Here is a 22,218-nt window from a genome sequence, read left to right on the forward strand (position 1 = left end):
GAGGCAACATGGAAGGACAAGGGCAACTATTGTCTCAAAATAACTCAGGGATCGTGTGAATGGGCCATTGCAAGTAGATCAATCTTACCTCCATAGAAGATGTTGAGGATTCTATTTGGGATGAAATAATGTTGCTGCTATGCTGAGATACCAGCATGCTTATACAAGGTGATCTGGAGGTCAAGCTACAGTGCCAAGTAATTTTATAGCATCAGTGAAGGAAATGTTCTCCATGATGGACAATTGCCATTGATTAGTAAACAGCAAAAAAGGTGAAGAATCATGCCATGGAAGCAACCCATGATGTTACTAGTGTGGCTAATGTTAGTGAATAATAGTTCTATTCTAAGGATATGAAAGTGGGTGTAAGTACTGTGGATCTAAATTTAAAAGCAAATCTTCAATACCCATCTACAAATGTGAAGAGTAATCTGCCATCAGAAATCCTGAGAAATCAATGCAGAATGTTTTAAGCCATCATTTTAAAAAGGACATGCTGTGTTTTGAAATTGCAGTGGTTGGATTCTATTATTATTATTATTATTATTCCAGAGAGTACTGAATTAATAAGTAGATAAATTTGGTGCTAGGATCCCGGAAGTATGTTTTTTTTAAAGAGTAATGTTAGCTACTCCTTAGCTTATTGTTGGAAGGCTTGTCGTGACCACTTCAACTACCAAATGCATGAACATTCCAGCCTTGTCAGTCTGTTTAAATTAGTCATGTACTACTAGACTCTGGCAAAGTGTAAAGGTATCTGCACCAAGCCAACTTGGAGCCAGTAGGAAATGAATCTGTCTACCAGAGATACTTCTTTAGACAAAATTATTAATGCTTAGTGGCAGCGAAGTGGCTTTCTTTCTCACTGGGTTGAATGATGGGAGAAATTCTCTCATGATAAGCCCATGATAAGTCTAGTGTTTGGTGTAGAAGATAGATAAAATGATTCTGCAGGAATGTCTGGTTTCTTTTCCCTGTATCTATCTTATTCATCTTGCAAACTGTTTTCAGACTTAATCATAGTGAACATTTTGTATACAGTTGCCTGACAATAAATAAGAAGGATAGAGAGGTAAAAGTGCTGGGGGGAAAACAACTTAATTATGATGGAAACAAGGAACAGTTCCCTTTGTTTAGGTTAACCCTCTGCTATCTATCCACACTTTATTCAAGGACAGAATTGGAAAATCTTTTGAACCACATGCCTGGTAACCAGCTACATTTTTTAAAAAAATATAATATGATACACACACATGAGGTGCATGTTAATTTTCAACCAGGGAGGGGGCAATTAGCAGCTAATTCCCAAGTTACAAGTAGAGTTCAGCTAGTTTCTACCTTAATTTCTTGTTCGGCTAAGTATGTAGCATCAAAGTGCAGTCTGGCACACAGGGGAAAGATTGTCAGAAACATGCAGTAACACCTGGGTTAAAATACTTTTAAAACTTAATTAATTAATATTGGAAATGAAAGGTATGAAGAATAAACCAGATGACGTAAAAAGAACCAAAACAGTTTACTCTTCATATCCAGCCCGGGACAATATTAAATATTAAATTCAAACGTCCTTGTGAGGAACAACCCATGATGTTCAGGAAATGGCAAATATCCAAAGGGAATAATCCCAATTTTTGACCCTGTAGAATCAGGGGAGAAACGGATGATGTGGCAGTGGCATGTGGTGGTGGGGATCTTCCAGTCACCTGTGGTCATGTGTGCTTGGGTACACTTAGGGGCAGTGTTGGTAAATGGCGACCATGTCCCACATGTAGGAAAGGTGTGCTTGGAGACAGGAGCCACAGGCACCATTTTACAATCCAGGAAGTAAAAAGTGAGAACTGTGAGACATTTCCAATCTACCCCCTGGTAGACAACAGCCAGTGAGTGGTGGCAGGAATTCCGCTGGCCTGTGTGCAGAAGAATACTTGAAACATGATAGGTAAAGGTAAAGGGACCCCTGACCATTAGGCCCAGTCGTGGCCAACTCTGGGGTTGCGGCACTCATCTCGCTTTATTGGCTGAGGGAGCCGGCGTACAGCTTCCGGGTCATGTGGCCAGCATGACTAAGCTGCTTCTGGCGAATCAGAGCAGTGCACGGAAACACCATTTACCTTCCCGCCGGAGCGGTACCTATTTATCTACTTGCACTTTGACGTGCTTTCGAAATGCTAGATTGGCAGGAGTAGGGACCGAGCAACAGGAGCTCACCCCGTCATGGGGATTCGAACCGCCGACCTTCTGATCGGCAAGTCCTAGGCTCTGTGGTTTAACCCACATGATAGTTCAATATAATTCAATATAATGAGGAAGCTAGGCCATTTCTTCTAGGTCCATTGGGATTTTGGAAAGAAACTTGGGTTTTATTCCCAGGTATTCCTCCACGATGATTTGTTTGGTGCATGTTGTACTTGATTACTATCAAAACAATTTCCGTTTGTTGAGGTGATTTTATATTATGGGATGGTCTTCTAAATCACTACAGGATTGAATGTTAGAGCCACTTCACACATTCTGGGAAACGATGACTTGTGCTTCCATTTGTAGGACTTGCATGTGGGTCACCAAGCAGATACTTCTATACCATCATCCGGTCAAGATGTGGAAGTGTCAGTTGTATATGGAACTCACATATCTTGCCATGTGGGCACCTGTGACTCCTCCTGTCCATTCCTTTTCTGGTCCTGGTATCTAGAGTTCTAGTCATTACAATAGGGGGCAGTGGGGGGGTGATGATGTTGTGAAGCTTCACATACCTTTCTGCACACTGGAACTATTGATTTACTACTATTTATAAACTGTCTTTTTACCCTATCAGGTGGTTCACAAAACAATATGAAAACCAGCTCCAAAATAATAATAATAATAATAGTAATAGTAATAGTAATAGTAATAATAATAATAATAATAATAATAATAATAATAATAATAATAATGACAACAGCTATAAAATGTGAAACAACCACAAGCAAAATAGCAACATGAGAATATTTGAGTTCCTTTCGTTTAGGCCATACAGTGGTACCTCGGGTTACATACGCTTCAGGTTACATACGCTTCAGGTTACAGACTCCGCTAACCCAGAAATAGTGCTTCAGGTTAAGAACTTTGCTTCAGGATGAGAGCAGAAATCGTGCTCCAGTGGCACGGCGGCAGCAGGAGGCCCCATTAGCTAAAGTGGAGCTTCAGGTTAAGAACAGTTTCAGGTTAAGAACGGACCTCCGGAACGAATTAAATTTTTAACCTGAGGTACCACTGTACCTTGTTTGGCACTGAGGAAATTATCATTTCCTCTTACTGAGGTATGCATATACAATACAGCTTTTCGGTGATAAGGTCACTTGTTTTCTATTTGTGGCTTTGGGCCCTTTTAATATTTCAGTCTGTGGTGAGAGCCCATCTAACACCGATAACTTATATTCAATTGGCCCACTTTACCACACTGCTGTTTGGAGGGAATAAGAACAATAACTTCTCTGCTGCAGTTTTTTTATATTTTCTTTGTGTATGTGTTGGACCAGTCTGCAGATTTTTCCATCTAAACTAGTCACAGACAGCTTCCAGGAGTGCTAGTACCCAGCCATGCTGTCTCCTGAAATGCTCTGTTCTTTTCCTACAACTGTTAACCACTTGCTTACATATCTGAATAAACGAGCTTGTAAGTAAGAAACACAATTGTCTGGAAAGTATGGTATGGCAGCCAAAGCAAAGGAGTTCTTCTCATGAGAACAATAAACCTGAAGCAGAAAAGATGGTAAGGATGCTGTAGAGAGATTAGCATGATATATCGTTACTCAGGGGAGGACAGCCTGCCTCCCATACATAGCATAAAACATGCCATAGGCTCCTTTTTTATTCATGCAAATTCTGACTTCTTTTAAAATTATAGTCCTCATGGTTATAGAAAAGGCAAGTTGGACAATGTGATGACAAACAAGCTAAGGATATAGAAACAATGTGAGGACTATCAAGTAGCTCACTTTTAATTACATATTTCAACTGTTCTTGTTTTCTGTTTAGACCAGGGATAGCCAATGTGGTACTCTGCAGGTAGTGTGGACTACAGTACCCATAATCCCTGACCATTGGTCATGCTGGCTAGGGCTGGTGGGAATTGTAGTCCACATCTGGTTTAGATGCTGAGTTTTTCCCCCAAGGCTCAATAAAATGTTCATATTCAAAGATGTTTTTGAAAATGAGAATGTTCAAAATATCATTCAAAAGTGATCTTCTGGGGAACCGATATCCTTGTCATAGTAATGGCCTCCTATACTATTAACATAAAAATGGAGAGCAATAAACATTCGTGTTTAGACAAGCCAACACACGTTCTTTGAAAGCTGAGGTAATTTTAAACTGTTTTGGTATGTTAACTTCTATATGTTTTAAAGTATGGTTGTGAATTTTTCTGTTTTATCTTTTTGTAAACTGCTTTGAGGTTTCTAAAAAATCAAGAGGCGTATAAATTTTATGAAATAAGTTAAATAAATATAGCAGTTATTTCTCATTTTCTTTTTATATTGTTGCTGTTGTTGTTGTTGTTTTCTCATGTTAGAACCATCATTTTCTTTATGGACTGCTGATGCTGGGTTTTTAACAATAAAGTTATGGGGCTCTAGTGACCCAATTGGGTTGTTAATGGAGAATTCCTGTCAGAAGTGGAATTATGTTCTACAGTAAAACAGGTTCAGATTCAACCTCCAAAAATGCATTGTGATTTATGATCAACAATTTCAAGAGTTTCTTAGAATAAATTTAATCATTAGGCAAAGGAATTAATGCAGAAATCACTTGTCAGATAACTACAGTATATGAAGCAATAAATAAACCCAAGGGAATTGGGTCTGATCTTTAAAATGTAAAGAGTATGAGAGATGTAATGGAACTTTGTATATCTAGTATTATCATTCTCATTCTCAACTATGGGGCATTAGGTACAACAGAACAGTACACTCAGGAATATCATATTTGCATAAAGCAACTGTTACAGTTTGCATGTCTCCTTGTAGCAGATGGACTTTTATTGGCGATATCGCTTATCATTTATATTCTGCAAGCCCTCAGAATTATTGTATGTTGAAAAATATTGTCCTTGAGCTGTCCTTCACGTGTTATTCAGCCTTCACAAGTGGTTTTGATTTGGTGAATCAATTAAATGTGTTGCAGACTAAAAGAAGCTGAAGAAGTATGTAGACAGAAAAAGGGGAAATCTCTTTACAATATAAAACAAAAGCACGATTCTGGAATTGTGAGTATATTTCACTTACGGTTTTTTGTGCCTGCTATGTATGAGCATTCTCCTCCTGTTAAGGTTTCTGAGCAGGAATCCTCATCATTTCCTCTTAGTATCAGTAAAACGAAAAATGTTGAAACTCACTTAATGACTCTACCCATTTTCCGTTGATGCCCTTTATATCTGGAGCTGCCTCTTGGAACCATCTCTGTATGGCCACCTCCCTTATTTCCTTTAATTTACTCAAATCACCCCCTTCCCAACAAGGCTTTGGATTACCCCAGAGTCCCTATACCATGGGTAGGCAAGCTAAGGCCCCAGGGGCCAGATCTGGCCGAATTGGCCTTCTAAATCAGACCCGCAAATGGTCCGGGAATCAGCGTGTTTTTACACGAGTAGAATGTGTCCTTCATTTAAGATGCATCTCTGGGTTATTTGTGGGACCTGCCTGGTGTTCTTACATGAGTAGAATGTGTGCTTTTATTTAAAATGCATCTCTGGGTTATTTGTGTGGCATAGGAATTCGTTCATTTTTTAAAAAAATAGTCTGCCCCCCACAAGCTCTGAGGGACAGTAGACCGGCCCCCTGCTGAAAAACTTTGCTGACCCCTGGCCTATACCATAGTGTAACTAAGTATGTTGAAATCCTTGCATCTCTGCTCCTTTCTCTGTTGTTTCCCTGTGTGTATTTTAGATTGCAAGCTCCCTGGGGCTGGGACCTGTAAATCTTCCTGCTCTTTGGGTACTCCCAGATGGGAGCTTCATATTGTAATTGGCAACAAAACTTAAATTGATTTTCCAGTGAAACAAAACCCACTAGGAGTTAGCAGATAAGGCCCAAATTGAGAGATTTTGGAACACAAAACTTAGAAAGGCACATGGGGCACAACATATTCCCAAGGTTGTATTACTATTTGGAGTAAAATGCTCATGTAGTTTAGGACGCTGGACTTGGTTCAGTGATCTGTTATATGCAGAAGCTGAAAGTGCTTGCTGTGTTTTCAGACATGTGACACTGATAACAGAAAATGGGGGTGCTGTTTTTAATGAAACTTAAATGGTTTTTATTCTTTCTTACACTTGAAGATAGTGTATTGGAAACAACTCAGCTTGGCATCCAAACATTCTGATTTAACTGGATTTCAATCTTAGTCTTATTTGCAAGAGAGGAAAATGGTAGATTATCCATTTTTTGTATCTTTGGGGTTCTCGCTGCATGGTTGATTATTAGTTCACATGCTCTGAAATTTTGAAACTGATATTTTCTTCACCTTTTCATTTTCAGAAAGCGAAGATAAGTATGAAAATATGAAGGTCAAATGGCACGCATCATTGTCCACCTGTTCAATAAACTCAATAAGTCTGTTGGGGGGAAGGAGACTACATCACTTGACCCATTTGTTTTCTTGACCTGTTTGCATTTGTTTTCTGTTTCCACTGACCAGAATCTGCTGGGCATTCATTGATAAACAGATTTGCTGTATGGAGTGTCCAAAATCATAAAAGTTATTAATTTAAGGCATGCCTCTTCCATGCACTCCATCCTGTCTTGTCATCCAAATATGCTTTTGCAATGTATTTGGAGGAATACTAACAATAACTAAAGCACCTGGTGTAAGAGGCAGTCATTCAGTCTGCCCTAAACATACTGAAACTATAAACATCTATCATACAAACACTACATTTCCATTCCTGTTGGCAAGATCTTTCCAGAGCAAATACACTGCAGTGCTACATTTAGATTAGGGCTACTTCTTGAGAATTGTTTGTGTCTGTTTCATATTGACATTTGTAATCTGTATTTTGAATAGGTAAACTGCTCCTTTTACACTATAATCCATTTCCAAAACAAGGTATGTTCAGCACAGCAAATCTTTACAGTTGACAAGGTGGGACATTATCTCTGCATTTTCTGCCACATAATAAAGCAGAGGTGGGAAATTTGTGATTTTTCAAATGTTGATCAACAACAACTCCCATAAGCCCCAGCCATCATGGCCAGTAGTCAGGGAAGATGGGGACTGTAGTTCAGCAGTATCTGGAGGTTCATAATTTCCCCATCCATGTACAAAAGATGGAAACAAAGGAAGGCTACTCAAGGCTGCAGCACAGCGTAGGAATCATTTGAAGGATACTAAACAGCCTTTGGTTTGCTACAAACATTTAAAAAAAAAAAAAAGTTTACAGAGTAACAAGAAACTTGTAGTAGACTTCCTGCCAATCTATTGAATCTTGCAGTGTAAAGTACTAAATACTTCCCTTTTATTATCCTTCCAGATGATCAAGGGTGATATTGTGAACCTCAGTTTTCTGGTGACAAAGCAAGGACTATTGATTAATTCAGCTTTACATTTTATTGAGTGCCCATACTGTAAACTACATAAATAGTTGCAGTTGTTTTGTGCCACCTCAATCTCGGCCAATAAAGACAACCGAATGATTGGTCATATCTAGATTAGACTGCCTCCACTGCACAATGTAGCATAGATCTACATTCAAAAGTTATTGAAAACAGCCAAATTTAAGGGGGGCGGGATAAAGTGCATAGATCCCAAAGCCATTTAGCATAGAAGGTGCTGGGGTGGTTTTAAGTTCTAACCTGCTGAAATTACTTTCTCTCTCTTTCCATGTAGCCCAGTACATGATACCTGGTTGTCCAGATGTTAGTCTCTGGTTCCAGGCATTGAAAAGGCTACATAAATTATGACCTCAGGAATTGACTTTTTAAAATGCCAAGCACTAAAAATATATTTTTCATTCATTGGGGAAATTGTTTCCTGTTATTTGATTACTGATCAGCCTGAATTTTTTCCGTCTTTCAGGTTAGTTCCTGATAGTTCCTTTATTTGTTTCCCCAGTGTCAGGAATAAAGTTATTTCTTGGGAAATAGAAAAGAGAAGATTGTTGTTACAAAGAGACCTATGAAGAGCAAATAAAGAAGTTACAGATATTTTAATAGCACTGATGAAAAACCCATGTTTGTATTTATGTAAGCTATAGTCTCTTGCTGTTTTAACTTCTGTGTTTTCTTTCATTTAAGTGCATTCAAAAACATTGTAGCATGTTTAAGTTTTGTAGCCATCCTCTTCCCTTCAGTATCTCCAATATGTTTATTGCCATACTAAATTAAATAATACTACACTTAACAAAGATCGCTATGTGCAATACTGTATTTAGTGTTTCTATTCCAATTTTTTTTAGAATGTTTATTTATATGAAAAATAAAACAAATAATGAAATTGAAGTTGTTTTGTGTATACAGTACTTTGGACTTTTATTGCACTGGGATTTTGAATTGCTGTTGGTACCTGCAAGAATTCTGAACTATTAATGGATAGAAATATTTAAAAGCCACTGCTCTGAAAAACTTGCAGTCCAAAATATAGGCTAAAATGTAAAGATAAAGGACCTTTGAACGGTTAAGTCCAGTTGAATTTGACTATGGTGTGTGGCGTTCATCTCCCAAGGGCCAAGACTAAGGAAGAAGCAAGCAGAAGAGTTTGAAGAGTTTGGATTTGATATCCCGCTTTATCACTCCCCTTCAGGAGTCTCAAAGCAGCTAACAGTCTCTTTTCCCTTCCTCCCCCACAACAAACACTCTGTGAGGTGAGTGGGGCTGAGAGACTTCACAGAAGTGTGACTAGCCTAAGGTCACCCAGCAGCTGCATGTGGAGGAGCGGAGACGCGAACCCGGTTCGCCAGATTACAAGTCTACCGCTCTTAACCACTACACCACACTGGCTGTGTGCGCACGCACGTGCACTCGTGCCCAGCTCCTATCCATGTTTCAAACTGGTATTATTATTTACCCATCCTTCACCCTAAGGTCCCATAAAGAGTGGCAACATGAACCAACAATATTAAAAACAGTTTAAAACAAGTTATGACTTTGGTACACATGGTTAGAAACTGTTGCAAAAAGGATGGCATGTATGTCCTTTCCCAACTATATTCCTATTTGTGCCCAACATAAAACATTTTGTGTTACTGCATTTGCTATCTGCTTTACTATGCAGCATCACAAATGGTTAGCATAAAAAACAAATCCTAAGATTGATATCCAAATGTGGTACCCCACTTGCACAGCTGACTTCTGCTGGCACAAATGTCTGCCACCACTCAGTGCCCCCTCCAGATCTGTTACAAGTGTTCAGGGGACCTTCCAGAACATGTGGGGTTGAGGCTGCAGGAGGAGGGAAGGAATGGATCTCGTTCACTGACATGGCATTGGATGTTTCATTTAATTCAGATTTGGGCACTCACAGAAAAAGGTTATGTACCTGATGTACAATTCTGGTCTTTTAAAAAATGAAATATTGTTTCAGAAACAATATTCCAACCCCAGTTGATGGGCACATCCTGGATGCTTGACTGCAATAGTTCAGGGCAGCTAAGATGAATAGAGAACCCTGAACAAGTTAGCACTGCTTTTGTCTTCCACAAGGTTTGCATGCAAATACCTACAGTCTCCTCCCTCCTGGGCCAGCTTATATCATACTGTACCCAATTTGTATAGAGCTAAACATAACACCGCAGTGCAGAACATTAAAGTCAGCAGCTTTTTTTTAGCTTTTCTTTCCTTTAGCAGCTCTAACTGATTTGTGTGACACTGTTGGCTCATTTAGTAATTTCCCATTCACTCTAAAAAAGAAAAAAAGGGTTATCCGATACCACTCTCATCTGCCCTCCCTTTGAAAGAATGCTGTCCATTTATTGGTTGTAATGGGCTCTTTCAAAGCAAACTATTCTATTCTCCATGCCTTGTTTTCCCCCCACCCAGACACAGCAATTTTGTGGAGACAGGCAGAGAAGTCCTTAGCAAAGAGTGGAATAATTAGAGGAGGTCTTATTGTTGCTAGCTCCATTATAACTGATTTGCAATTCTAATTGAGCAGCCAGTGCAAGTTGCAAGCAGAATTCAGGAGCCGAATTGTACCCTTCTGCTTGCAGCCAGCACTGGCTGCCCAATTAAAATTGCAAATCCATTAGGTTGAACTGGAAACTCAAAATCAAATGTATTGGAAGGAACTTCCCATGTGATGGGTGACAAGGAAATACTGGTGGGAAAAGGGGGAACTCTACTCAAAGGGGAATTTGTTCTCATGAAATATTTTTATGTGTTGGACGTATTTTTGAACAATATGACAACCTGTATTTGACTGATTAGTATATTTACCACCAGATGGCAGGCTAATGTCTGAAAAGCACAAGACACTTGTTTATGAATTAAGCATTCATTCCCTCACAGACTCCCAGTCTAGTTTATGTCAACTACCGAAAAGCATTTCTGATCCTTGATTCAGTAGTTCTTTCTATTAAAATTCTCTGCTCCAAGTGTTTTGAGTATAAACTGAAAGGATGGGGAAACCAAAGGCACATGTGGCCCTCCAGGTGGTGTTGGACTCCATCTCCCATCAGCCCCAGCCAACATGGCCTATGATCAGGTGTTATTGGAGTGCTGGTCCACCAACATTTGGATATCCACAGGTTACCTGATCAAAAAGAAGAGTTTGAATTTGAGCAGCTTGTAAAGACTTCTTCTGGGTGTATTACTTTGACATCCCTTCTTTGCAAAACATTTTTGACAGGATAGTCCTGGTAAAATCATTGTGTCTGATAGAAGCAAGATATGTCAGTTACAAAATAATTATATCTCACACTCTCCCTACCTTAATATTTTCCTTATATGCTCATAATCATAGTCAGTTTGTTTATATACCACAATTTCCACAGACTTGTACTCAAGTTTGGGGAGAAATGTTTCACTTTTTGATATTTTTGTCTGCAGTTCTTGGTTTGAATCCTCAAAGCATGCTGAACCACTTCCAAGGCCCTCACTTCAAGTTCAAGACCCTTTAGAGAGCGCCTTATTTGGTGCGGATGAGTCCCAAACCTGTTGAAGTGGCCCATTTCAGCTCAGGATTCATCCAATTCCAATGTACACCTCTGTGTTCTACTACACAAGAGTTGAAAGTCTCTCTCTCTCTCTTAACTGGAATACCTAAGGATGTGACTTTTTCTTAAGAAAAAGAAAAAAGAAAAAAGAACCCCAAAAGGATGTGACTTTTTCTTAACAACATAAATTGCCTTGTTGAATTAGAGCAACACATGTTGTTTGAGCTCATTGGAGTTGCCATTCAGAACATATGGAGGGAAAGATGGATTAACAATTTTTATTTAACCTAATTTGTAAAATATAAAGACCTCTAGGCACTTTTAAGACTAATGTCTATGTATTCTGCCATCCTGTTTCCAATAGCAGGCAGATGCTGAGCCTGAACATTCATAAGCAGGATACCAAAATGGTCTCTCCACCCCACCCCACCACCTCCCAAAAAAATTCTCCCGGCATCTGGCATTCAGAGGAATCTCTCATTTTTATTTTTATTTTATGCCCCTACCTTTTTACCATAGCAGCTTAGCAGTCAAGGCATCTTACATGAAAACAGGATTAAGATGGTGGTATCACAAAGCAAGGGGTGTGTATTAGCCCTTCTTCTCCCTTCCACAATATGTGGACATTAGGGCAGGAGGTATTATACTAAGGAACAGCAATTCAATATCTGTCTGCAGCATATTGTGTCAAGAGAGAAAAATAAAGCATTATTGTAGAGTTCACAAGATCATGTGCAGTAGAGCTCAAGCCATGAGCTCCCATAACTAATTTCTCTCCCTAGACCCGTGAACTTTCCTTAGTTATATTTGTGCAAGACTACCTCTGTGTGAATGTTCAAGTGTGGTTTATGAAAGACGCTGCTCAGTTCCAGATATAACCGGGATCTGATTGCAGTTCTGTGCTTTTACTCATTCCGCCAAGCAGAATTCTTCTTTTTCAGTACAGTGGTGCCCCGCAAGACGAATGCCTCGCAAGACGAAAAACTCGCTAGACGAAAGAGTTTTCCGTTTTTGAGTTGCTTTGCAAGACGAATTTCCCTATGGGCTTGCTTCGCAAGACGAAAACGTCTTGCAAGTTTGTTTCCTTTTTCTTAACACCGTTAATACAGTTGCGACTTGACTTCGAGGAGCAACTCATAGAATGCAGTGTACATAGTAGCCTTTTTTGAGGTTTTGAAAGACTTTGGTGATTTTTGAAGCTTTTCCAAAACTTCTTTTGCAGCCATTTGGTAAGTTAAGCTTTTAAAACTTTTTTTGGGGGGGTTGGATTTTGGGTTGGGGTGTTTGGAATTCAAGGACTTGGTGTTGGGGAGGGGTTTTCAAGAATCTGGAAGCTTGTGTGTTTTTTTCTGCATTTTTATGATTTTCTGTGACCATTGGGCCACTCTGCTGTTTTTTAAAAAAAACTCTGGATTTGAATTTCTGTGTGCTGGGTGGCTGGGGGAACAGTTGGGGAGGGGGTTGCAAGAATCTGGAAGCTTGTGTGGTTTTTTTTCTGGCATGGAGAGACTGCCAGTTCTGATGTTTCTGCGGCTGAAGACTTTGCATCGGAGTTCCTGGAGGTTGTGAAGATGGAGGGCTATGTTCCACAGCAGGTCTTCAACTGCGACGAGACCGGGCTGTTTTGGAAGAGGATGCCCAAAAGGACTTTCATCACACAGGAGGAGGCCAAGTTGCCTGGCCACAAGCCCATGAAGGACCGTCTGACCCTGCTCTTCTGTGCCAACGCAAGTGGCGACCTGAAGATCAAGCCCCTGCTGGTGTACCACTCGGAGAACCCACGGGCCTTCAAGAAACACAAGGTCAACAAGGAGCGGCTGAGTGTCATGTGGCGATCCAACAGTAAGGCTTGGGTCACACGTGTGCTGTTTGTGGACTGGGTCAATCATGCTTTTGGCCCTGCTGTCAAACAGTACCTGCTGGACAACGACCTGCCGCTGAAGGCTTTGCTTCTGATGGACAATGCTCCTGCTCATCCTAAAGGCCTTGAGGAGGACTTGTTGGAGGAGTTCAGCTTCATCAGCATCATGTTCCTGCCACCTAACACCACGCCACTGCTCCAGCCGATGGATCAGCAGCTCATCGCCAATTTCAAAAAACTCTACACCAAGGAGCTTTTCAGGCGATGCTTCGAGGTGGCTGATTGCACCACCATCACCCTGCGGGAATTCTGGAAGGACCACTTCGACATCGTCACCTGCTTGAAGATGATCACCACGGCCTGGAACGGGATCAGCCAGAGAAATTTGAATTGCGCTTGGTGCAGCCTGTGGCTGGACTGTGTGGCACCAAGTGACTCTGATGCACCAGAGTCAACAGTGGTGCAGGACATTGTTGCCTTGGGGAGGACCATGGGCCTGGAGGTCACAGAGGAGGACATCAGCGAGCTGGTGGAGGAGCACGACCACGAGCTGACCACCCAGGAGCTGGTCGAACTGCAGGCAGAGGCTGCGCAGGAGCAGGCCTCGCTGGAAGAGGAGGAAGCAACTGAGGAACGGCTGTCCTCCAAAGAACTGAGGGACATTTGCCTGAAGTGGAAGGATGTGCAGGCTTTTGCACAGCGGCATCACCCTGACAAGCACGTGGCACATGACCTTGTGAACACTTTTGATACGAGGGTCATGTCGTCTTTCAGGGAGGTGCTGAAAAGGCGGATGAAGCAGCAGACCATGGACAGGTTCTTCAGCCAGAAGCAAAAAGTGGAAGAGGAACCTTCTTCAAGTTGTCCCCCAGAGTCTTAGAAAATGTACTGTACACTTTGTTGATTTTTAAATGTTTTTCTGTCATGTTTAGAAACTTAAATTATTGTTCCTTCAATTTTTGAAATGCTCTTTACAGTATGTGTGACTTTAAAGAGCACTTAATAAACTCTTGTTGTACCAAATTTGGCTTTGTTTGGACTTTTTTTGACCATAGGAACGCATTAATTGATTTTCAATGCATTCCTATGGGAATTTGTGATTCGCAAGACGAAAAATTCGCTAGATGAAAAAACTCGCGGAACGAATTAATTTCGTCTTGCGAGGCACCACTGTACAGTGGAATTCTTCCATTACAGATTTTCGTTAAACCTCACCAAGTTCCGTTTTAGAAAACATCAGCGCAGTCCTATGCATGTTTGATTGGAAGTAAGTTCTTCTGAGGTCAGTAGGATTTACTCCCAGGTAGAGGTCTTGAATGGGGTAACTGTGCCCCTGAAGGACCAGGTGCGCAGCCTGGGAGTCATTTTGGACTCACAGCTGTCCATGGAGGCGCAGGTCAATTCTGTATCCAGGGCAGCTGTCTACCAGCTCCACCTGGTACGCAGGCTAAGACCCTACCTGCCCGCGAACTGTCTCGCCAGAGTGGTGCATGCTCTAGTTATCTCACACTTGGACTACTGCAATGCGCTCTACGTGGGGCTACCTTTGAAGGTGACCCGGAAACTGCAATTAATCCAGAATGCGGCAGCTAGACTGGTGACTGGGAGTGGCCGCCAGGACCACATAACACCGGTTCTGAGAGATCTGCATTGGCTCGCAGTACGTTTCCGAGCACGATTCAAAGTGTTGGTGCTGACCTTTAAAGCCCTAAACGGCCTCGGTCCTGTATACCTGAAGGAGCGTCTCCACCCCCATCGTTCAGCCCGGACACTGAGATCCAGCGCCGAGGGCCTTATGGCGGTTCCCTCATTGCGAGAAGTGAGGCTACAGGGAACCAGACAGAGGGCCTTCTCGGTAGTGGCGCCCGCCCTGTGGAACGCCCTCCCTTCAGATGTCAAAGAGATAAATAATTACCTGACATTCAGAAGACATCTTAAGGCAGCCCTGTTCAGGGAAGTTTTTAATATGTAACGCTGTACTGTTTTTAACACTGATTGGGAGCCGCCCAGAGTGTCTGGGGAAACTCAGCCAGATGGGCGGGATATAAATAATAAATTATTATTATTATTATTATTATTATTATTATTATTATTATTATTATAGAGTTGCACAACCTAAATATTCTAGGAGTGGGCACCACAGATGCATCATTCTACAGGGGTTTAACATCAATTGGCTTTGTCTCTTGTTCATGCACAGATGCTGTTTTGAACTTGAAGCCCCTTATGCCAGGAGTAAAAATAAACAAATAGAAATTTGTGGTACAAAGACTACAGTCGTATCTTGGAAGTCAAAGGGAATCAATTCCGGCAGTCGGTTCAACTTCCAAAATGTTCAGATACCAAAGTGCAGCTTCTGATTGGCTGCAGGAAGCCCCTGCACCCAATCAGATGCTGTAGAAGCTCCATTGGATGTTTGGGTTCCATTGAACGTTTGCAAACCAGAACACTCACTTCTGGGTTTGCGGCAATCGGGAGCCAAAATGTCTGAATACCAAGGTGTTCAGGATCCAAGGTATGACTGTATATAGTTGGGTGGGTGGAGAGAGGAGAGGAAAGCAGTGTATGCTTATGATTCCTCCTTCCTAGGTGAACAGGATTCATATGAATGTGAACTATTCTTCATATGCTACCATTAATATATGAACACCTTTTATTATTCACAAAAATCCTATCTGGACATTCTGTAGGAACACAGAAGGTAACTTAGACAGGTTCCTCCAGCTTGATATAGTAAATCCTGAGTGGTGCTCCAAGGTTTTAGAAAAGAGAAATTCTGAAGTTGGAGAAACTGAGACCTTTGTATGCAAAACAGTGCTCTACCACTGTGCTACATGGTAAAGGAGGAAATGTAGCCACACACACACAAATGTCAAAAGGAAGATGGCCTTCACACAGACAAGGCTCAAAGCTACCTAGTACCAATATTACTGAGTTCCAGATCATGTGGAAGCCTAGATACTTGAGTGCTCTCTAAATGTTTGCATTGTATGCATGGACACTGGAGGTAGGAATACTTGGCCTGGCCCCACTTCCCACTCACATGCTCTCCTTAACCCTGTGTGCAATGCTCAAACATGGCTGAAGCTTGCAGCGAATCCTAGAGTGCTCTCTCCACAATACTGTCAATGTGTGTTGAGAAGTAAACCGGCTATTTTTAATCCATGCCAACTAAGTGTGGTATTAGGCTGGTTGGTTTGAAAATAATTAATTCAGAGAAAATTGTGCAATCTTCCCAATATTTAAAAATATGAATGTCAGACACATGCACATTTAGCCATGCCTCTGGTCATTCAATGAACATCTTCATAACAACCCTGAGGGAGAAATTAGGCTGAGAGACAGTGATTGGTGGTGATTTTCTCATTCTCTCAGGTCCTCGCCCAATTAATTCCAGTGCAATTCTGGCTTATTTTAACATGATAAATAGTGTTATGAGTTTGCCACACACCCCTAATTCCTGGATTTATCAAATGTTAAAATTTAATCAAAGCTAATTAAGCCAGGCTAACTTCCTGTGTTGAGGTGATTGCCTGGGTGATGGACCATTAAAAGACCAAATGATCAAGGGGGCTTTGTGAGAGAGCAACAAAAGGGTGGAGCCCCCTCAATCAGCAGATAAAGACAAGGTTTAGAGTAAAGAGAGGAAGGGAAGGAGTTATGTGTGCTACAAGCTAGATGCAAAAAGGCAACAGGCTGAAAAGGCAGAGAGAGAAAAGGCTGATTTCTGCTTGAATCCAAAGCTGTGGCTATGGAAGAAACAGGACCCTTTTGGGCTGCTAATGCTGCAAATCCCTCCATCACAGGTTCAGGTTGCATATATGTGCAAATAAACCATATAGCATAAAGACATCAACGTCTCCACTGTGCTGGGCAAATGCCTGGAACCCCTGGAATCTTGCCCCACTTTGAAACTGGGGTGGTCTACAACAATATTTAAATTAAGTAGACGAGGGAAACTCCCCAACGAAGGTAGCGCTTGAACCCTGTAGAATACGAAATGATGCAAGGATTGTATGAATTCCATATATTCCTAGAGTATCTTTATTTGTTCTATAATTTAACAATAATACACCTATAAAATAATTACATTATAGTTATAACATTTATTCCATTTTGTTTTCATTTATAAAACAAAAATTTAAATAGTATGAACCATTACAAGGTCAACTCAACTCTTTCATTTAATCATAAACTAACCAAAGGGCACATGCCCCCTCCTGCAGCATATATCTCTTTTTTATCACAAATTGGTAAGGAGCCCATCCCCCCCACAGGATGCTTTCTTTTCACATTTTTCCTCATGTGGTTACTGAACAGTTACTGTTTTCCAGCCCAAGGAACCTGATATTAGGTTTCATTTCTTCAAGAGGCAGCCATCCTAACCCATAAAAGTGTGTGCATTATGCTACAGGCACTCTAATCTTCCTCTCCCTTCCACTTTGTCCAAAATGTGCTTTGGTAAACCTTAGAGTAAGTAGTGGAATAATGTTCGACAACGGCAACCTCCAAAGCAAGCCTCAGCCTTCTCTGCTGTGCATTCCCAACTGCAGATCTGCCATTGTGTAACACCAAGGGAGGGGGGAAAAATATATAGGGCCAGCATACCTGCCCAATCCCTCCTACCCGTGCCAATCCCCATAAACCGATTGGTGAGCACTAACAGAGATCAGTCCCCCAAAGCCTCTTAAAACAGCCGGTCTCACATAATAGAGAACTGTGCCACTGAACCCTTGAGTTGGCACCAAACCCACAGCTCGAAGCAAACAATTTTGTTAACCCCTTTAGTGGTCATATCCGAGGGAGCGTAGGAAAATAGTCCTCAAACCACTGGACTCCTTCAGCTGCAACTGCCGTGAATGCCAAGTTCCAAGATACGCAATAGGTCACGGCTTTTGGTGTTGCCCAACCAATTTAGGAATCTCAACGGCCACATTTGGAACATACTAAAACCTAGCATGAGACACTGAATGAAATCAGGATGACTGGGTCACTTCACACATTACATTTTCCCTACATAGATACAATTCTGTTCATTGGAAATAACGATTGGTTTAAATTACTCTTTGTGTTCATCTCAGTAACAAAGAAATGCAGCATTTTGCTTTTCTGCTACTGTGTTTCAATAGGTTAAACACAATGTTGTTTTCTTCCCCAAAAGTAGTGATTCAACACAGGTTAGGGTAAGGGAATTGATGCAAGGAAGAAATTAATTTAATGCAAAATCTACTGAGAAAATAAACACTAGCAAAACTCTGTAACTTTCAGGGAATAATCTGGCCCAACACATTAAGGTGTTTTGTTTTAGCCCTTCAAATACTTTGTCATCTCCCAAAATATATGTGGTTATGTCTATATTAACAAGTTTAACAACAATTTGCTATAGCTGCATTACAAGTGAAACATTGCTGTGGAAACGTGAGGCAATCTAGCTGAAAATATGCATAAATCCATTTTCGGTCTCTTTCTCTGTCGGAAAGTGGCAGGTTGATTATCTCCATGGAAGATAAGGCCCATGTGCCTTATCAGTCAGACCAGACAGAACATAGTTGTCCATAACTGTTCTTTACTATATGTATCCATGTCAGCATTACAGCCCAAGAAAAACAGCATTAGGCAGTCAAAATCGAAGTGAAAAGTCCCCAAAATGAGAGGGAGAAGCTATGAAGAATTCACCGGACCTCTCTCTTCATCCAAAAGGATGGATGGAGTGAAGGCCAAAAGGTTTCCCACACAGTGGAAGTGTTAATTTTGGATTTAAACCCCTGGCCACCCAAACGTTCATTTCCACATTTGATGCTGACTTCACCTTGAGTGACACAGGCCCAGTGGCAAAACATCTGCTTTGGTAAATAGATTATGAACCCTCTGAATAGACCAGCCAAAGCAGCCTTTACTTCCAGGTGGCCAATAGCGCTGCTCCAGAAATGACTCGACCAGGAGGAGGAAAAACAACCATCTCATTTGTCTGTGAAGGAAGAGAGGCCATGGCGACTCTGGCAGGGGCAGCTGCAAGCCCTCACTTTCGCTGCTTGCCTGCGCTGCTCAGGTTCACAGACATGCACCGACATTGCTTGACTTTCTGGATTTTCTTAAGTCGGAAAGGTGGGTCTAGTTCAGGGCATTCTAGCTCCACTGTGAAGGAGGTCACCTTCTGGGGCTTGCAGAAAGCGCAGGACTGAAATGACTCCTCCTCTTTTTTCACGTGGCGAGGGATATAGAAGGAGTTGCACTGCCCGTAGCAGAAGCGGTTGATGATGGTGCGGCTGAGGCAGCCCTCCTCGCTGACTGTCTGCCTCAGGGCCTGCGTTTTGCACCAGTCACTTTTCAGGTACTTCCTCTCTGTGACCACCAGGGCCTCCTGGCTGGAGGCCAGCACTTCTTTGTGCAGATGCTGCCGCCGCTCCGAGTTGTTGCTTCTGCTATCTTTGTACGGGGAGGGGATGGCTCCTGCAGGGCGATTCTTCCTGGTTTCCGACACTTGAACCAGAGTAGACACAAGAAACAAGGAGAAAGCTAGTTTCCAAATCATCCTGCAATAAAACAAGACAATCACGATAGAAGATGCAAATCCAAAAAATAAATAAATAGACAGTGTCTTTTAAAATGCATAGGAATAAGATTGTCATCCATAAAGTAAAAAAAGGAAAAGGAAAGGCATGCCAAGATTTGCTTATAAACCACCAGAGCACTTATTCTAAGTGGCCCTAATAGATAAAGAACAAACACGTACAGCCATAGAAGAAACACAATGTTCCCCACTGTTTGCATACCCTCCAATATTTCCATCCCCAAAATCAGGATGTCAGGAGGGGCACACATTCTGGTCTGGCACTCTGGCAATTGGCAGCAGGATAATGCCACAGCACCTTCTGGTCCAGCGCTGGTGGACCAGACTCTGGTGGTCTGACTTGTGCCAGACCACCAGGCCCAAAAATGGGACATTCTTTGATCCAAAGAGAAGCCAGGATTGGCTTCTGTGATCTGGGATGTCCCACTTAAAACAAGACACTTGGCAAGCATGTGTTTCTCCCCTCTTAGTATGCTCTAGGCTAGTTGCACATGAGGATATTCAGGAGTATGGGAAAGTACAAAGAAGCACCATCAGGAAGGGATAGAGCTGCCAGGTCCTATAAGCTTGCAGTCCTGGTGCTTCATTTTTAAAGCAACACGCTGATTAGTTATAGGCAACACACTAACTACCTAGCCCAATAATGGCATGAAGAAAAGCAGGGCCACAATTCATTAGTCCTCTACATAGCAACATACTCAGCTCTGAACAGTAAATCTCTAGCTCCGAGGAGGTGCATTGCAGAAAGGTGATTACATAGCAATTGTGTCTGGGTGACTGAAACAAGTTGGCCAAGTTCAACTGTTTCAGGGAAGGGCAACCCAAAACCATTCACTAGCCAATCTGGCCATGGGAACATTTATTTCCAAATTGCCTCTGAGAGAATTTGCATGATCATGATGGTGCAATTGAACAAGTATGGTCCAGCCTTTAAATATGTGGGAAGATGTGCATATTTTATGCTGATTCTGTGTATGAATGTACAGGTTGGTGCATAAGGGAGAGTGGGAGTTGAAATTGGCATGGAAAAGTGGGGGGGGGCACTTACCTAAGCAGAGAATTGATATCAAAGTCTTGAGCCATTCAGTCTGACCTTCCACAGGTATAGAATGTGGTCTTGCTGCCTGAAAAAGAAAGCAGCAATTATTTTATGCTAGTGAAACGGGTGACTAAAGGTTTGTCTATGACATATTCAACTGAGCTACACTGAGTACCCCTTCTTCCTAAAGATATTTCTTGCTAAATATCACAGATTTCAGAATCACATGGAAATCTATGATGCTCACTTACAAATTAGTGTGTTTGGGATCATGGCCAGAATGGGAAACTATTACGTTCTCCAAAAGACTCCAGCCAGTCTTCAGGGAAGTTATAGCTCTCTCTACTTGACCGAATACTAGGTTATCATGGCCAAAACCATGGGATGTTAAGTGGATGTTCAGGCCAAATTCCTTTTCAATCAGCTAATTACAGCTTTCTCTGGAGATGCAACTGAATCTCGTATTATTCCTTTCCTTCCTTTGTTGCCAGCCCCAGAAACATACAAACAATGAGTCAGAGCTCATTTGATTATTCCAAAATCACGCTATTGGAAAATGAACGTGCCCCATTACTTTGAATTCTAGGCTTTCTGTGCATGCTGTTTGGGATATATAACAACTAGAAAGTAAAATAGTTACTGACTGGCTAGCATTTTGCACTACGTTGTTTCCGGGTTGGTCATGTGAATCTAAAACTCTCTGTGAACATTCTGGCTGTCAAACAATTCAGAAATAAGGCTTTCCTTTCTGCCCCTCAGAAAAAAGGGCTTCCACAAGAATTCTGGAAAACCTGAAAAGAGGAAGGGCCTAGCAAACATTGTGCACCTTTTTCATGAATTATTTGGGAAAGGGAGACATTTCTCTACACTTTTCGGTGGTGGTGGCGCCCGCCCTGTGGAATGCCCTCCCATCGGATGTCAAGGTGATGGACAACTACCTGACATTCAGAAAACATCTTAAGGCGGCCCTATTCAGGGAAGCTTTTAATGTATGATATTTTAGTGTTTTTTGGTTTCTGTGGAAGCCGCCCAGAGTGGCTGGGGAAACCCAGCCAGATGGGCGGGGTACAAATAATAAATTATTATTATTATATTATTACACAGTGACCGTACTACAGCTACATCTTCTACTGTGTCCCATTCTTTATTTGCAGACTGACATAGAAACGTGTCTCTGCTCCCTCCCACAGTTCTACCCTTAGTAATAATATTTAGTTCCTGAACCTTCTTAAAATGATTGTTTCACTGCACTGTTCCTGCAAGAGATCCCATTGGCTTTCCCCAGCATTGGTGTAGACAGAAGTCTGCTCAGACCACAGCATCCTGTAAAGATAGCCCAATACATTTGGCCTCTGAAGCAGAAAATCTGAGTGGTTCTACAGTGGGGTAAGAATTGTCAGTTTACTATCCCTTGCTTAAAGGCTCCCCCAAAAATCTGCCACCTGAAGTAGTCAACCTCACTCAACCTAACGGTAGAGCTTGCAATTTCTGGTAGCGCCACAGAAACGGCTATGAGCAGCAGCAATTCCATATTGGTTATTTTAAAAAATGGATTTGGGGACCAAACTTGTGCTTTTTATTTCATTCAATAGCCCTTACATTCTAGGTGGAAGCTATTTCTA

General features: G+C 41.6%; 2 protein-coding genes across 2 annotated transcripts in view; one reads left to right on the plus strand and one right to left on the minus strand.

Annotated features, from left to right (window-relative positions):
* FMN2 (formin 2) overlaps positions 1–6,613 on the plus strand; it is a 151,390-nt gene extending 144,777 nt beyond the window's left edge. Inside the window, exons 17-18 of the mRNA XM_081188003.1 lie at positions 5,164–5,245; positions 6,516–6,613. Of these exons, the coding sequence (XP_081044129.1) occupies positions 5,164–5,245; positions 6,516–6,542 (109 nt within the window). The 3' untranslated portion in view covers positions 6,543–6,613. The remainder of the gene's footprint in view (positions 1–5,163; positions 5,246–6,515) is intronic.
* Positions 6,614–17,016: 10,403 nt separating this feature from the next.
* The window catches only part of GREM2 (gremlin 2, DAN family BMP antagonist), a 34,389-nt gene continuing 29,187 nt past the window's right edge, over positions 17,017–22,218 (minus strand). The window contains exons 2-3 of the mRNA XM_081188157.1: positions 20,606–20,681; positions 17,017–19,519 (exon numbers count right to left, since the gene is read on the minus strand). Coding sequence (XP_081044283.1) covers positions 19,006–19,519; positions 20,606–20,640 — 549 coding nt within the window. The 5' untranslated portion in view covers positions 20,641–20,681 and the 3' untranslated portion in view covers positions 17,017–19,005. The remainder of the gene's footprint in view (positions 19,520–20,605; positions 20,682–22,218) is intronic.

The sequence above is a fragment of the Podarcis bocagei genome (assembly GCF_964188305.1).
Source record: "Podarcis bocagei genome assembly, chromosome: 3".
Classification (NCBI taxonomy): Eukaryota; Metazoa; Chordata; class Lepidosauria; order Squamata; family Lacertidae; genus Podarcis; species Podarcis bocagei.